The sequence below is a fragment of the Rhododendron vialii genome, chromosome 5a (assembly GCF_030253575.1).
Source record: "Rhododendron vialii isolate Sample 1 chromosome 5a, ASM3025357v1".
Classification (NCBI taxonomy): Eukaryota; Viridiplantae; Streptophyta; class Magnoliopsida; order Ericales; family Ericaceae; genus Rhododendron; species Rhododendron vialii.
In genome coordinates this window covers 40,184,688-40,201,669 of record NC_080561.1, presented here as the reverse complement: position 1 = coordinate 40,201,669, position 16,982 = coordinate 40,184,688, and the positions used below count along the sequence as shown (strand labels likewise).

The following is a 16,982-nucleotide window of genomic DNA, read 5'->3' as shown; positions in this document are numbered from 1 at the left end:
AATTTTTTTTTGCATTTGTTAGTTTCTCGTCAATTTTTTTGGAATTATTGCTTCATCATGACGAGAGGAATCTAAAAAATAAAAAATTTCAATCAAAACTTAATTTTTTTGAATAAAGACAAAAAATAAACCAATAAGCCAATTTTTTCGTCTTTATAGTCCGGTTTTTAGTAACGGTTATGAAAAACCGTTGCTATAGTCTTGTAATCTAGTAACGGTGGCATGAAAACCGTTGCTATAGTCCTGTTTCTAGTAACGTTTGGAAAACCGTTGCTAAACACCATCTATACCAACGGTTTTTTTAACCGTTACTAAAAAACCGTTGGGAGATCCCAAAATTCTTGCAGTGTTGGGTGGTCTTTGTAGGGTTTTGTTTTTGGTTGGCATCTTGCCTTTCTGGTTTCTTGGGTCTCGGGTGGCGCTAATCGTTGTGTCCTTGATCCCTTTAATCTTTGTATCTCTTTTTCAAGGATTAGTAAATTTCTTTTGCCGTGAAAAAAAGAAAAAGAAAAAGATACCATTTCTCTTGGAATTTTGCAAAGCAAGATATGAAAGCGATATTACAATAGGAGTAGTATTATTGTACGAAACCCAACCTCGCTTGTGTCCCCACTAATAAATAGGTCCTTGAGAGCTTTCCCACTAATAAATAGGTCCTTGATAGCTTTCGAAATCCCTCAATATTTCCTCCCACTTATTGCTCATTCAGTCATTTGTTTTTTTTTTTTTTTTGACATGGCATTCAGTCATTTGTGGCCACATATATATCTGATCAAACTGCGTTTGTTTTCACATTAGGTCTTTCAGAAAAATCAAGTTACCCATTCATTGAAACTGATCAAAACTGCACCACCAACCTCCATCATTGCTGAAAATGAAAAACAAAATATCTCTAGGAGTACTATGAACCACATATCTCTGGCGATCATTCCAACCAAGTCCTCCTTCTCTGGGCTAGGAAAAGACATCACATTGGAGTATTTTTTTTCCTCACTTCACAAATTTGTTTATACATATTAGCGTCTTATCCGTTCGATGAACAAGCTGAGAAAAAAAATCAATGAAAACTTTTTCCTATTGCCATGCGCATCAAAGGATCGACATGTACTACTCTTGAAATTTATTCCATTTCCTTGCAAAAAAAATTAGAAAAAAAGATAGTTTCATGCAAATAATGTATATATACAAAATTGGGTGGAAGACAAACTTCATACCAATTCAAATACTATTTGATTATTTCTTTGAGAGAAAAAGAGAGAGAGAGAGAGAGAGATCTTTTAGGGAAATTGGGGGATTGTTTAATTAGATAAAGAAATGATAAATAAAAATCAATACTTTTTAGTTTTTGTTTATATACTTTATTTATCTATATTTTCTATCAATAGTTTCATGCAAATAATATATATATACAAAATTGGGTGGAAGACAAACTTCATACCAATTCAAATACTGTTTGATTATTTCAGAGAGAGAGAGAGAGAGAGAGAGAGAGAGAGAGAGAGAGAGAGAGATCTTTTAGGGAAATTGGGGGATTGTTTAATTACATAAAGAAATGATAAATAAAAATCAATACTTTTTAGTTTTTGTTTATATACTTTATTTATCTATATTTTCTATCAACTAGCGTTGTATCCGTTTGATGGTCAGGACAAAAAAATTGACACTGATGGATTTTTTTGTTAAATTGTCTTTTTTATCAACTAGTGGGATGCTTGTTCGATACACGAGAACAAAAAAAGACACCACTATAACTTTTTTAACCGTGCATCGAACGCATACATTACTAGTATCGTATATATTAATGGGGGTTAGCGGAAATCGGTAAGTTAACAACTAAAAGGGATTCGAAATCTCTCCACCTAAACTTGAATCCCAAATCTCCTCTTTGAAAGCCAAAACTAGATAAACTAAGAGTCACATCTCTGGTCAAACCTACAAGTTAGATTAGATTGTATGTTTTGTGCAGTTTTGTAAACGTGACTGGTTATGGCAGAGTTTGTACCGGAATCTCGGTCATTAAAAAAATATTATTATTCTCTTCCCTTGGGTTCTTGTTGGCATATGATCGTTGGATATTGTTGTTTTCTCTCATGGGTTTTCTCTTTTTCGGCTTGATATTGCTTAGTATCCTTTTAATCTTTGTAATGTGTTTTCAAAGATTAATAAATTTTTCGCTGTTAAAAAAAAAAATATTATCTTCCTAAAACAGAGTTAAATTTATTGATAATTCAATGGAACTTAGATTTTATACCATTATATGTTAATCATCTTAATTCTTAAGGTTTTATTTATCTATTCTAAGGTGTTTGTCTATCTGAATATATGTTGAAAAAACATTAAATATATTGCATTCAAACCGAAACGGCACTGTGATACAAATTGATACTGGTACGTACCTCGCGTCCCAATTGGAAAAAAAGCACTCTTGCCTTTATGGAATTGATAACTTTGTTATAAAGCGCAGATAGATTCGTGGTTCTGAAATGGTTAGAGAGCATTGCCACCCTATATGTATGTGGTTTTGAAATGATTCGGGGCACCACGTGACGATACTCTTGCACATGTAAATAACTACTCAAAAGAAAACAAGGTAAATATCTGAGCGCACCAATTAAACTGTGGCTCAATTTGGATGGCAGAAATCTTGAGGAGGATTGGGAATGTAACACCATACTTCCATGAATCCAACGTTTGAAAGGAACATGAATATGAATGTGATACCACACTATTAGGATTCCCATGTTTGGGAGAGACAGGAATAGGATTGTGATTCCTAACGACACGTGCAACCATGAATCACATTACCAGATTGAGTGGGAATCTGATCCCTCCACTACCCCATGGAAATCTTAGATTCTTGGGTCAATCAATAAAAAAAGGAAATATTTACTTCGATAATTTTCAAAAAAACATTGATTTCTGCAAAAATTATTGAATTAATCCAAACACTGGAATAAAATTACTTCAGGTATTGTATTCTTGGGAATTTCATTCCTAGTAATCACATTCCTATTCCTACTCAATAAAATTCCTAAGAATTTGATTCCTAATAATCACATTCCTATTCTTACTAAAGATTATGGTCATCTAAATTGAGTTTGTGGGCCTTCTATATGTAGAGAGGGTCTGTCTTTAGCTCAAACCCAAATAGGAAAATCCGAAACAAAACCATTTTCACCCAGAACTCTACCACCAAGTATAACACACCTGCTACGTTATTGAACAAAATCCATTCCTCCCAACTGAAATGAGTCAAGCTGGGGTGAATGACTATGATGAAAAGGCTCTTCAGCGCCTTACATCGACCCTGGTTGAGAAAATCGATGTAGGTGCCCGGACAACTTTACAAAAGCCAATAAATTATACTGCAAACATTTTATTTGAAACGGGACCTAATTGGCAGAGAGCAGCCACAGGAATATCCATAATCCCTTTTATTTGAGGTGGTTGGATGATCAACTTCCCGATTGATTGATCAACCATGGCGTGCAGCAATGCCTCACAATTTTCTTTTTCTTTTCTTTTTTTATCGGCAACAAAAGATTTATAAATGGATTCACGTATGGTAGAAGAGGGACGACTCGCAACAGTTGATTCATATTTTAGGTGGCAAAGGTCTTATAACCTATGGAAGTATTTATTGTTAACGAAGAAATTCGTCAAGAAGTTGATCGGATTAGGACATGTGATTTTTTTTTTATTCATAGATCAAAAAATGTACTCTGGCAATTTCGAATTTGCGAGGTTCTGATATTTATATTTTGGAAACGAGACCTATTGATTAGTTCTTCATTATTAGTTATTGAATCCTCTGTGTAATGCGATAATAAATTTTTTTGATGTACAGTTATGCTTTTTGTATGATGGAAAGTTTCCCACCATGTTAAAAAAAAAAGGTCACTACTCTTTTATTATTATATACTCCTTCTGTTCCATATCGAGAATTCCACTCTCTCTCTCTTTTATCATTTTTTAAATAAAAAAATCAATTACTTTCGTATATAATTTTTTGAATTTTTTCACACTATATTAAAGATCTTAATTATTACTTTAATTTGGTGCGAAAATAATCTAAAAATTATATACAGAAGGTGTTGATTTTTTTATTTGAAAACTAACACGATTTTTCGTAGTGTACTCTCAATATTAAATGGAGGAAGTACTAAAGTAACATTTAGGGGATCTGAATTTTAGTAACCACCGAATAATTTTTCCCACCCATAGACTTTTCTTCCTCACCTCTTGGATGAGGTCATCCATACCTCATTTCCAAGATATCACTCGTGTGATGTCATCACGTTCATTGCCTGACAACAAATTCCACAACAAATCATACTGTAAAAGATATGATAAATTTCTCTAACCAACCCTCAATTTCACTGAAATCCTACTGTCACCACTTCTATACCTAAAAACCACACTAACATCCCTTGTCAGTTGTCAGGCAATTCCGTTCGACTCTGTTTACATGACCGAACAAAGTTACGAAAGTTTTTTCATGTTACTTTCTCTCTTCTCTCTCTTTCGCTTTTCACTGCAAACAAAGCCGACACAAATGGGCCTGAATTTCTTAAAAATTTCAAACAAAATACTACTCCGTATAAAAGAGCTAAAAAAACAGGTAGTTTCTCAAAATTAGCTAAATAAGGAACAAATAAGGTGTAGTTTCCCAAATTAGCTAAAAGTATTTTAAAAAAACCCTAACACAAGTAATTGAGCTTGGCAGATTTGACACTTAAATAATTTGGGTGACACACTCTTGTTGATATACCTATATCAAAACTGCTACATTCACCGCACGTAGGCGATCGCATGGTCCACCGCACATCTATTGGGGTCTACTCCGGGCCTCACAAAAATAAAAAATAATATTTATAAATTTTTAAATATTTATCTATGGGGCTCTGTAAATAATCAGTTCTAATAGATATCGGTAAATATATTTTCTAAATTCGTAAGGACGAAATTGCTCTGTATTTTTGTGGGACCCAGACCATGCGGTGGCCTATGTGCAGTGAGTGTAGACTTCACGTATGTATATACTCCTTCCATCTTGCAATATAGTTCATCAGGAAAAGACCTACACTTGTAAATTAAATATTTTACACCAAATGAAAGAACTGTTGAAATCCTTGATGCAATGGTCCTCTTCAATTTTGATGCGGACCCCTTTGGTATGTAGCTTGTAGGGGAGTGATTCACGTGAAGTTTTAGCTGCTACCTAATGACAATGGCAATAATTAATGTGATGGTTAGATCGACCATTCAGGGAAGGGATCGAAAAAATGTGGTCAGAAAAAAGGGTAAAGTCATGTGTAAGACAAACAAAGTTGTTTTCCTAACAATGAATGCGCTAGCTAGCATCACACAACATATCAAGTGGGAGGCATCAAAATTGAAAGTGACCATTTGTACCTCTCTTCTTTTTTTCTTTTTTTCCTCAGCAAAGATAAAAAAATAAAAATTTATTCATCAAAGGATGAAAAAACATACAATGAAAAAATATCCAATATGGTCAGTCATCAATAATTACCGATGACACTTAACCAAGGCCCTGATTAGGCAATGAATGTGATGGTTAGAGCATCTCCAGCAGAGGTAACAAACGCCAAACTAGTATAATTCAACTTTCAAATCCACCTTCTCTATCCACAAATTTGTTACCTCCCACCAACCTTGAAACACAAAATTTATAATATTCTATTCTTTTTGTATTTACCTTTTTTGTTTTCTTTTTAATGTTGGGTTTGCATTTACTTTTTGGTGAAGCAAAATGTTACCATTGATTTTAAAATTGAAAGTGAATAATATAAGTTTTTTTTTTTTAACAGAATTAATTAGTGCGCAGAACTTACAATCTAATGTGTAGGAGTACTTATTATTCAGTGGGGGAAGAGAGAGACACACAACGCACGCGAGCTTAAGCCCAATACAACCGTGAGTTTGCCCCTCAAAATACTTCAATATTGTATCGATAAATGAGAAAAAAATATCCTACTCACATAAATGTTCTTAGTAAAAGTTCAGAAGTACAAATTAAACAAATATTCCTCCCTCCATCCCCAAATAATAGTCAAGTAGTTTTATTTTGGGATGTCCCTTAATAAATGTCTATTTTGAAAAATTAATGGGTAAAAATGTATACAATTATTATTTTGTCCTTTTGAAAAATTAATGGCTAAAATAGTTAATAGGTAAAAGTGAATGATAATGATGAAAAGTGAGTAAAAGTTGATGTAAAAAGTATAATGATGATGTTTCCTTAAGGGAGTATCACTTAAAAATGGACGAAGGGAATAACAATATTTCATGAAAGCCATTTTGTTCACACACGCCTAATTGGATGCATAATGGTAACTTCACTTACATTCGGTGAGCCATGTTACGGATCCTGATTTGATGATTAAAATCTTTTAGTATTTTGTATAAAATGATTTTGTGAGGAAATTATAAAAATTAGCTCAATTGGATAGCAGTAAGTGCTTAATCAAAATTTTTAATTCTTGGGAGTAGAATATCCGGTCCGTTACATTGAAATTTAAAAATGTTGTGTTTCTATTTGAAAAATTCAAACTTTTTTATATAATTAAAAGAACTCTTTGATATCTAGTATCTTGTTGGAAAAAATTTAAATTTTTTTGAACCAAAATGCATTGTTTCCTGCTCTCGTTTGGTAGGCCAGATGATCGTTTTAGGACAGAAAGAGTATTTAATACCAAAAAAGTACACGTATTCTAAATTTAAGCAATTCGTTTGTTTGATAATTTATGTTAACTTTCCTAATAAGTACGAGTTTTTTACCTAATTCTGATTTTTTTTGATTGAGGTGCATGTAGGATGTACCTTAGTAACTGGCTACTTTGCAGTAGTTATGTGATGCGTGAGAAAATTAACAGAAGAATAAACTTTTTTTTTATAAGTAACAGAAGAATAAACTTATTACTACTATAATTAATTTTGTACGGGATAAATGAAATAACTAAGAAATTAATGCAAACCAGTTGTCCAAGTCTTGATGGTTAGGCCAGCTACCAGTCAATATAGGGGTGAGCATGGATCGGATTGGTCTGGTTTTATAGTAATCCAATAACCAAACCACTACTTACGGATTATGAATTTAGAGAACCAAACCAATCCATAAAATTCATAAAACCAAACCAATCCAAACCATTCAAAGGCGGTTTGGTTTCGGTTTTAAACCACGGTTCGTTTAAAATTGAGATATCATTACTATAAACTATTTTAAGTACTTAAAATTGCATAGATAACTTAAACTAAAAGTTATATTGAAATTAATATATTAAAATCATCAAAACTCATTAACATCAATCAACTAAATAAGAATAGAATACATTAGAAAGTAAATTACCGAGATAAAAGAGTAGGAAATCACTTTACTAAGCCCAAACCATGTATGTTTAGCGTAATGAAATTGTAGGAATAGGAAGTTCAGGAAATTAATATTGAAAGTGAAAGAAAAGAATAGGGTGGTGGAATAGAGTATTAGATAAGGAAATTAAGTTTATTAAGTATATCTAAACAAATTATATACTATATGTGTGTGTGTCTATCATACGGTTCGGATTGGTTTGGAACCAGAACCATTAACGTAAATCCATAAACCAAACCATTTAACATGGTTTTTATTTTTTTTAAACCAAGACCTAACCACATCATTAAAAAACCAAACCAAATTATTCGGTTTGGATTGGTTTGGACTGGATTCACGGTTTCATGGTTATTTTGCTCACCCCTAAGTCAATATAATCATTCTACCCGTCAATATAATTTTGTACGGGATAAATGAAATTACTAATTACTAGAAAATTAGTAATTTTTTAAATGATACTTATTTTCTATATTTATCTGTGAGCCTTCTATATATAGATGGCCGGGGTCTGTGCTTGGCTCAAACCCAAAATAGAAAATCCAAAACCATTATCACCCAAACCTTACCCACCAAGTATAACACAACTCCTTCTTGATTTCATTGATCAAATGGAAACCCACCCAACTGAAACGAGTCAAGGGGAGAATGACTATGAGAAGGATCTTCAGCAGCTTACATACACCGTCGCTGGAAAAATCGATGAAGGTGCCCAGAAAGCTAAATCCTTCTTCTTCTCAGCTTGCATTTACAGGGTACCTGAAGATCTTCGGAAGCTGAATGAAAGAGCCTACACCCCTCGCCTCATCGCTATCGGCCCTCTTCACCGAGAAGACGAACACCTCCAAACACCCTTGCAACACGTCAAACTGAGCTACACAAATTACCTACTCTCACGACTGAGCGCAGGAATGGAGGACGAGCTGGAATTAACCGCAGGAATGGAGGATCTATTTCTGCTGGAATTAACCGCGGGAATGGAGGATCCATTCCTGCTGGAATTAACCGCAAGAATGGAGAACCAGCTGGAATTAGCAAAGCAGAAAAAGCTCACGTTTCTACAGGAATGTTTAGCGGAATTGAAGACATCGGTAGCCGATGCAAAGAAATGCTACGCAGAAGAAGTTACACTGGATGAGGAAATGATGTTGGTCGATGGTTGTTTCATCCTCGAATTTCTCTACAGATATCGCACCCGAAAGGTAATTAAGGAAGCTAAAAGCATCAGCTCTTTTGTCAGTTGATGAAACTTACTCTTGTTTTTTTTCCCCTCCCTCAATTGCTACTTTTAGCATCTTTTTAAGTAGTTCAATTAAAATACTCTTCATACTAGTGCATGCTTTATACGTGAAGTTCAATAATAACATTCCATTTCGAGGGTGGGGTGGCATATGATTTGTCCATGTATTTGGTGGCAATGACGTTTGTGGGCACACGTCCCAAAATTTTCGATTTTATGCATAAAATTGGGTGCGTCCCTTTCTTGGAAGCGCGACGAAACGCTTACAATTCAGAGTTGCCACTCGGGTTTTGCGGTGAAACACCCAAGAAACCTAACTTGAAACGCTTGCCATGTTATTTGATTTTGAAAAGGCATAGACCGGTTTTTCATCACTTTCGATATCTGAGGTTCGGGAGCCACGTTACGAGAGGGAAAAAATTTTATGGCACCCCTCTTACCCAATCCGGAGATCGATCTCTACTCGGATCTTTTGTAAAACATTTGCATTTTTCTCTCATTGATCACTTTTTAGCCAGTTAGGGCGGGGGAACAATTAATGAGGATTAAATACCGTGACAAGTTGCAATTATGTGACAAAATTATATGGATGGCTTATTTCATAAATATAGATTGAGAACAAGCATCTGTGAGCACTTTAGATAAACTAGAACACACGGGTCTGAAATGATGCACGCAAGAAGAAATCTGCATGCACTGGCGATGCCACCGCATGCAGAGATAACCTGCGTACGTCAGACCAATAGTGGCGTGCACCGGTAGGCCTAAACTCGCAGCTCTTATTTCTCAATCCTTTGGGCTTTGGAATGGACCAGTGCACACCCAGGACAAACCACGTAGATAATATAGCAACATATATACAGTTACAAGCAGATGAAATGGCTTTAAGCCATGAAAATAGAAAGAACACCCCATAAACAGTGTGGAAAAATGAATAGAGGCCAGGGCCTAACTGCTATGTAAGGGCCAGCCACTGGACTTGATCTCACTGTAGTACGCTAGTCAAGGAAAGACGTATTCCGGTGACATCTTCTGTCCAGTGCTTGGCTTTGCATCTTCTGGATTCTGGAACATGACTAGAAGACTCACAGAGGCATTACAAAGTAACAGAAATAATATTAAGAAAGTAAAACTACAACTTTAACTATGGGAAGCAATAAATTGGTTATTAGGCATGCTCACAGTGATGAATAGACAAGAAATAAAGCATAAAATAAAGATCCAGACTCTAGTTCACAACCGGAGTGCGCCAGTTATGAAGGGCTCCGAACTGGAGTACGCCAGTTCCAGACAACCCAAGTTAAAAAAACTGTATGTAATGCCAAGGACCGGCGTACGCGTGCTTATGATCAGCGCACACTAATTCTAGTCAGAAAATGATTTTTGAAACCTTACTAGCTTTAGGGCTAGGACTGGTATTGATTACTAGCCTTGGCCCTGCCAGCCCCTTTCAGGGATCAGAACAGAAAGCAATACAAAGATGAATACCTTTGGTTTTTGGGTTTGAAAGATTGCTTGAGCTTTGAATGGATGGATTGATTGGATGATGCTTGGAGGATGGTTGTATAGGTGGATGAGAATAGGTGGTGGATTGCTTACTTTCAAGAGAAAGACTAGCAATGGCTTGAGAGGGAGTGTGATGAAAGGTTATACCCTTTGAAACTTGGAACCTAGCAACGAAACTTGTAACTTGGAGAACCAACCTTTTGAAAGACTAATGAAGGGTGGTATATATAGGGGAAAAGGGAGAGAGAGGGGTTAACGCCAGTCAAAAGGACTTGTGCCTTAGCCCTTAAGATTTGCTTCTCATTGCATGAGAGGAAAAGGTGATGGGATTGGAGTAAGAAATGTCCCCTGGCGAAGACTACTTTTTCGACGGATTAAAAGGTTCTCATGTGTTATAGACCTCTACCCATGGCTTCTGCATGCTGAAAAACACAAGTTTGACCAGTGGTTTGACTGGCATACTCCAGTTCGGAACTGGCGTACTCAAGTTTGGGCTTAGTCAACAGTCAAAGTTGATCGATAACTAACACGTGGCAAAAGACGGGCGCACGCCAGTTGAGTACCAGCGTATGTAAGTTGGGTTTTGCTGAGACCTTTTGGTTTTGGTTTAGAGAATTTGAAAGGATCTGAAAGGGTTTTGGAATGCTCAAAACTCAAATATACTAACATTTTCGAGGTGTTTTTGATCCGTTTCATCATCGGGGAATCAAATGCTGTAAGTAAACTAATTTGAAAAGTTCCAAATAGGGTCTCTACAACGTTCAGGTCATTGACTTGTATATGATGCCATCGTGCCTGCATTCTTTTTATTATTTGTAATCCATTGTCATTATTTAAGAAATTCTATCTTTGGCTAGAAAATAATAATAATAACAAACGCTTAACATTCACATAATTGAGTTATGCATTAATTGTTAGAATAAACTCATGTTAAGAATTGTAATGATCCACTTAGACAAATTGTGTGATGAGTTTAATCGTTTATTGCCCACTTCCATCATGATTTAAGTGATGGTTCTTTGATGTTCCATTTTCCACGTATGATTCATTATACTCGTGTATTTTCATTACTAGGAGTAATGGTTTACATAATTGTACTGATGTATTATGGTTTAAATTATTATAAAGGTTACAGGATCTTTTGGCTTCTCCACCTACTTCTTTACACTAGTTTGAGATTTTTTGTGGAGGGAAACTAAAGAGTCTTGAGGAGATATAGGGTTCCTAACCTAGCAACTATAAAAGCATATAATATCCCTCAATCAAGATATCAATTAAGTTGCCCATAGGTTAGAAGACACCTATATCAAGTGAGTGTGAGGGTCAGTGATCCATTTGAACAACAATGGCCTGAGGTTGGTAATCCAATTTCCGCTACATCTTTGTCTATTTGTCTTACGTTAATAATATATTATCCGTCTCTCTTTCTCTCTCTAGAAAAAAACTTTTCACCTCCTTTCATCTCCACTGTGTAGGGTTTCCTGTCTTGAAAGGAAACCCATGGTGAAGCCTCTCCCCCTGAGTTCGAGGGGGGCTGTTAGCCAAGCTCATTAGTCAGTTAGTTAGTTGTTTGTTAAGGGGTTAATTAGTTTTTAAGTTTAGGTGGTTACAGCTGTTACAAGTAGTGGAGTACAGTTGTCATTCTTTTGTGATGTGTATATATGTGTTCAACTGTAAAGTGAGATCAAGCAATATACGAAAAATATCAGATCTATCTCTCTCTCTCTCAGAAATATTTTCAATGGAGATTGAATTCAATCTTCCACATGGTATCAGAGCGGGGCTCGTTTCACCATACATTTTAAAAATTCACAATCCACACCCAACGATGACAGACCAGCAAAAAAATGTTGCACGATAATAGGACCCAAAAGTAGCCACAAGTAACAAACTTCAAACCCGGTTACACATGAGGGGAATGTTAAGGAAATGAATCTCATATTACTTGAGAGTGAGATGGATGATCACTAAATAATATCTGAAATCTCCTCACTCATTGCCAATTTGTTTTGAATGGATATAAAGTTTCCACGGGCGCCTCCTCCCTCCCGGGCGTTTCTCCTCTCCCGGCCATCTCCTCTCTACTCTCTTTCTCTCTCTTTGTGTCTCCCTGATCTCCCCCTCTTTCATTTTCTCTCACATCTCCCTACCAGTGTTAGCTTTCTCATCGTCTTCTTCATCGCCTCATTTGTGTCTCCCCTCTGTCGCTGTTTTGCCTGCGGGTTACTCTCTTGGGTGTTTCCAGCTTGTGCTAATGGCTAGGTGCGGCGGTGGCGGCAAGTGGAGGCGTGGCCGCGAGGTCTCCCGCTGATTGTTGCCTTTGGGTGTAATCGGTTTAGGCCTAACGGCAGGTCGAAGTCCTCGTGGTCAGCGTGGCTGTGCTTCTGGGTGAGCTGATCGAGTGGCGAGGATATATATGCTTAGGTGCTCGCCTATGATTATCAAACGTATATATACATCTATTACATGATTTTATTTCATTTTTTTTAAATCATCATCTTACATGAATATATACCATGTTAGTCAACAAGAAAAGTTTGGAAAAGGGTAAAAATCTATTTATGTTCTTTTATCGAAACAATACTCATCCCAAAAATTGTTCTCTCATAAGTTCTTCTACCTAATATTTATATTTAGGATAAATTATGTTACGGCATATTAGAGTACAAGAAATTGTCCTATTGCGATGAAGAAATTTTGTTTCTGAATCATTGGATTTTGTCGCCAGTAGCCCTTGCGAGTAAACATAAGATCGCCAGTTTTTTTTTTGATCGGCTTGTACATGCAGCCTCAGGTTTTATAACAAATAAGCGACAAATATTTTCCTCGTTTACTATGATGCAATAAGCGCCAACTATTTAGGGGAACTTAATTAGTCATCTTTTTCACCCTACTTATTTAGGTGTTCATCCTAATGTGTTTAAATACTTATCTTTTCATTCTCAAATGGGTAAACTATAGTTAACCCCCTCTAACTAAGCTTCGCGTGCACTTTGCTCCCTCTAACTTCTTTTTTTGGCACTCAACCCCCTCTAACTAACTGAAATTCAAACGGTCATAACTTCTTCGTCCGAAATCGAAAACATGTAAATTATATATCAATTTCGAGGTCTTGAAGTCAGCTTTCTAATGACACCAAAATCACATCACGATTCAAAGCACACAGAAAGTTATGATCAAAAGAGTAAGGGCTGGTAGACAGAAAGACCGTTTTGATCATAATTTTATGTGTGCTTTGAATCGTGATATGATTTTAATGTCATTAGAAAGCTGACTTCAAGACCTCGAAATTGATATACATTTTGCATATTTTCGATTTCAGACAAAGAAGTTATGACCGTTTGAATTTTAGTTAGTTAGAGGGGGTTGAGTGTCAAAACAAAAAGTTAGAGGGGGCAATGTGCACGTGAAGCTTAGTTAGAGGGGGTTGACTGTAGTTTACCCTTCTCAAATTCAATTAAATCCTAAAATACCCTTTCTTTCTCCTAATTTTTCATCTCTCTCTCCTTTTTTTTAATCTTTTCTAATTATCTCAATTCTTTCTTCTCTTTCAAACATTTCTCTCACCTAATCTTTTGAATTTTTTCTCTCTCCTAATCTTTTCTCTCATTTTTTCATTCCCCTAAATTCAAAAAGGAAAATACAACTCTTATAAAAACAAATGTATAAGCCGAAAAATATGGAAAAATATGATCAATTCACAAAATATGGCAAAACCTGATCGAGGTAGATGAACAAAACAAGATCAATTAAAAAATATGACAAAATCAAAAAATATGACAAGTTTCGAAAAATGTAGATTTCGATCGAGGTAGATGAACAAAATATGATCAAATAAAAACATGACAAAAATCAGAAAACATGACCAGTTTTGAGAAGTGTAGATTTCGATCGAGGTAGATGAACAAAACATTATCAATTCACAAACATGAAAAAAATCAACAAAACATAATATTTAAAACTGATATTCCGGCAACGGAATTCGGTAACGGCGGCGATTAAGAGGACGAAAGCGATGTGACTCAACCTTAAAATCTCGACCATTCATGACTATTTTGATGTTGTTAACTCTCGTTTTTAAATATCAAATAAAATCAATAATACACAATACATCAAATTTCAACTAAAAGCACATCAATAAAATTATGACAGATTTTTGCAAATTACCATTTAGTCATGTTTGGACCCGGGAACGGCGGCGGAGGACGGATTTCGGGAACGGCGGCTGAGGACGGATTTCGGGAATGGCGGAGGACGGAACCCGATAACTATAGCGGCGGTTAGTCTTACTTTTAACAAAAATCTCCCAAAAGAATCTGTCATGAACGGGCGCCCTCCATGATAAACCAAAAGGAGGAAAACATACTTGTAGGCCAAAACCCAGAAATAATTAGCAAGCTTAAGCATGGTTTTACATGTAAACTCCACTGAGAAGCCTTTATTTAGAAAACCCAAGGGGGTTTTGTTCATAGACGGAGGAAAAAACTTATGGGTACCCATAAAATAGACATTCTACTCATGGGGTTTTGTTATTACTAAACAGAGGTGAAAGAAAAGTAGGGTTTAAGCACATGAATTTGTACTCGTATCAAGGTTTCAATTGAGAGTGTAGACTATCAAGTATCAACTAGTAGACAGAAATTGGGAAGAAAATCGAATCATTGGAGGAGGACAGAGATAAATACATGGGCGGAAATTGTGGAGATGGAGAGGACAGTAAGTGGTGGTTGGGTGGGAGAGGGGATTTGCATAATCCCTGTAATTGTGGGATTGAAAACCTACGTATATCCCATATGTTTGTATATATAATTTATAAAAATATATAAAAAGGGGTATAATTGGGCAAAATGACAATTTGAAGATGAGAACATAAGTATTTAAAATCGATAGGATGGACACCTAAATAAGTCTAGTAAAGAGCATGCCTATTTAATTTCGTCGTTAATCATTTGCTTTAATTTCAAAAACATGGGAAAAGTTTTTTTCCTCGTTAGTGATCAAGTTTTTTCCTCACCTAATGAGTACAATTGGCGTGGAACAAAAAAATAAAATCCACAAAATTTACGTTTCATCATTGAAAGGATACAATATATTTGCGGTGAAATGTAATCCCTAGATTTCGTCGCATTAGCTAGGCTTCTTTACTTTTGTTGAAGTTGTAAGTATCAAATTAATCCAAATAACTTGTCAGATAAACCAGGCTATGCAAATTTAATTAATGATTTTACATTTCAAAAAGCAGGTACCAGCAAGAGATCCTATTTTTTGTAACAGTTTGACCTTCCGCAAAGTGCAAAAAGACTTGGTACTCCTCGAGAACCAGATTCCTTTCTTTGTACTTGAAAAATTGTTTCGTTTCATTATGGATCAGATCCCGAATCGTCTTGACAATAACTGGTCGCTCCCTGATTATGTGTGGTGGTGCTATAAGGATCGGATAAGTCCACTATCAAATTCCAACAACAGTAGTAGTAGCAGCGCCAAATCTTGGTACCGTTCGCCCAGAGACTGTGTCCTTAGGGTTTTTCGTTGTACAACAGCAGCAGAAAAAGAAGAAGTTCAAAGTGGTAATAGTGATCGCCGTACCGCCAAGTACTATCATATCCTCCATAACTTACATGAAGGTTGCCTTCCTCACAATCAAACAAAACAGAAAAATTTAAGATTTATACAAATGCCTTCGGCTTCAGAACTGGTCTATGCAGGAGTCAAGTTTGTTCCTGATGAAGGAAACGATCTGTTCAAGCTCAAGTTCAGTGAACCTCAAGGCCTATTTTGGTGGTGTCGTAGGGCTCGTTTCGAAATCCCACCACTCACAATATACGACGGCACAGAGTCATACCTCAGGAACCTCATTGCCCTTGAACAGTGCTGCCCAGGCGCTTCGCTGCACGTTTCGTCCTATGCGTTCGTAATGGACTTGCTCATGAACACTGATAAAGATATCCAAGTGCTCGAAAAGGCCGGAGTCCTGAGGAACCACTTGGGTGCCACCGGGGACGCCACCGATCTATTCAACAACCTATGCAAGGAAATCATTTTTGGAAAATACTTCCTTGACACGTGCAGCAAAGCCACCGAGTATAGCAAGCGTTTTTGGCCCAAGAATATGGCGCACGTGAGACGCACGTATTTTGCTTCTCCGTGGACGTTCATAGCTTTCTGTGTTGGCTTCATTGCTTTTGTTATATCCTTGGTTGGATTCGTCCGTGATTTCAGTAAAAAAGGATAATGTAGCTGTGAAGGAACAAAGAGATGGGGTCAATAAATCAAGTGGGTCGAAAATTGGGTGTGCATATGTATATTGATGGTGTAGTTGGAACTTGGAAGTAGTATTGTGCATCTATAACGAGTGTGTTTGTGTGATGTATATTGAGAGAGAGAGAGAGAGCTGTGCGATCCCCTTTGGGAGTTTCCATTCCTCCCCTATTGTTTGTGTGTGTGTGATCAAATGTGTGTTGTATTATTTATTTTTATTTTTTAAATAACTTCGTCTGTGTGTTGTATTATTTTGAAAGAAGTGGTAATAATATGGGTGTTGTGTAATTCAAATCTCTCATTTCCCTTTGGATAATCATCAACATTTTGCCATGTTTTTCAAGTAGAATTGGAAGCCCAATCCCACCGTCCACTTGCAAGAAATTCAATTAAAGCCTGAGCAAAGCTCTATCGGCACTACCGCCAAGGTCGTCGTCAGGCAACACACTTAATTATGACAGAGTAATGAACAAAAAGGAGAACATTTGGATCCTCAATACCTATTCTGCAAATAATTACATTCAAACTAAAGGATGATCCAGTAACAACGTAACAGAAATATTGCGAGGACAGAGGTAATGAAGCATAGCA

At 36.2% G+C, this 16,982-nt stretch overlaps 1 protein-coding gene and 1 long non-coding RNA gene across 3 annotated transcripts in view; both read left to right on the top strand.

The window, feature by feature from the left end:
• Window positions 1-16,982, top strand: part of LOC131327189 (uncharacterized) — a 37,066-nt gene that overhangs the window by 18,316 nt on the left and 1,768 nt on the right. The gene's annotated exons all lie outside the window — the stretch shown is intronic.
• Window positions 7,897-16,679, top strand: LOC131327185 (UPF0481 protein At3g47200-like). The gene is made up of 2 exons (XM_058360224.1): window positions 7,897-8,589; window positions 15,376-16,679. The coding sequence occupies exons 1-2, from the start codon at window positions 7,999-8,001 to the stop codon at window positions 16,363-16,365; spliced, it is 1,581 nt and encodes a 526-aa protein (XP_058216207.1). The 5' UTR covers window positions 7,897-7,998; the 3' UTR covers window positions 16,366-16,679.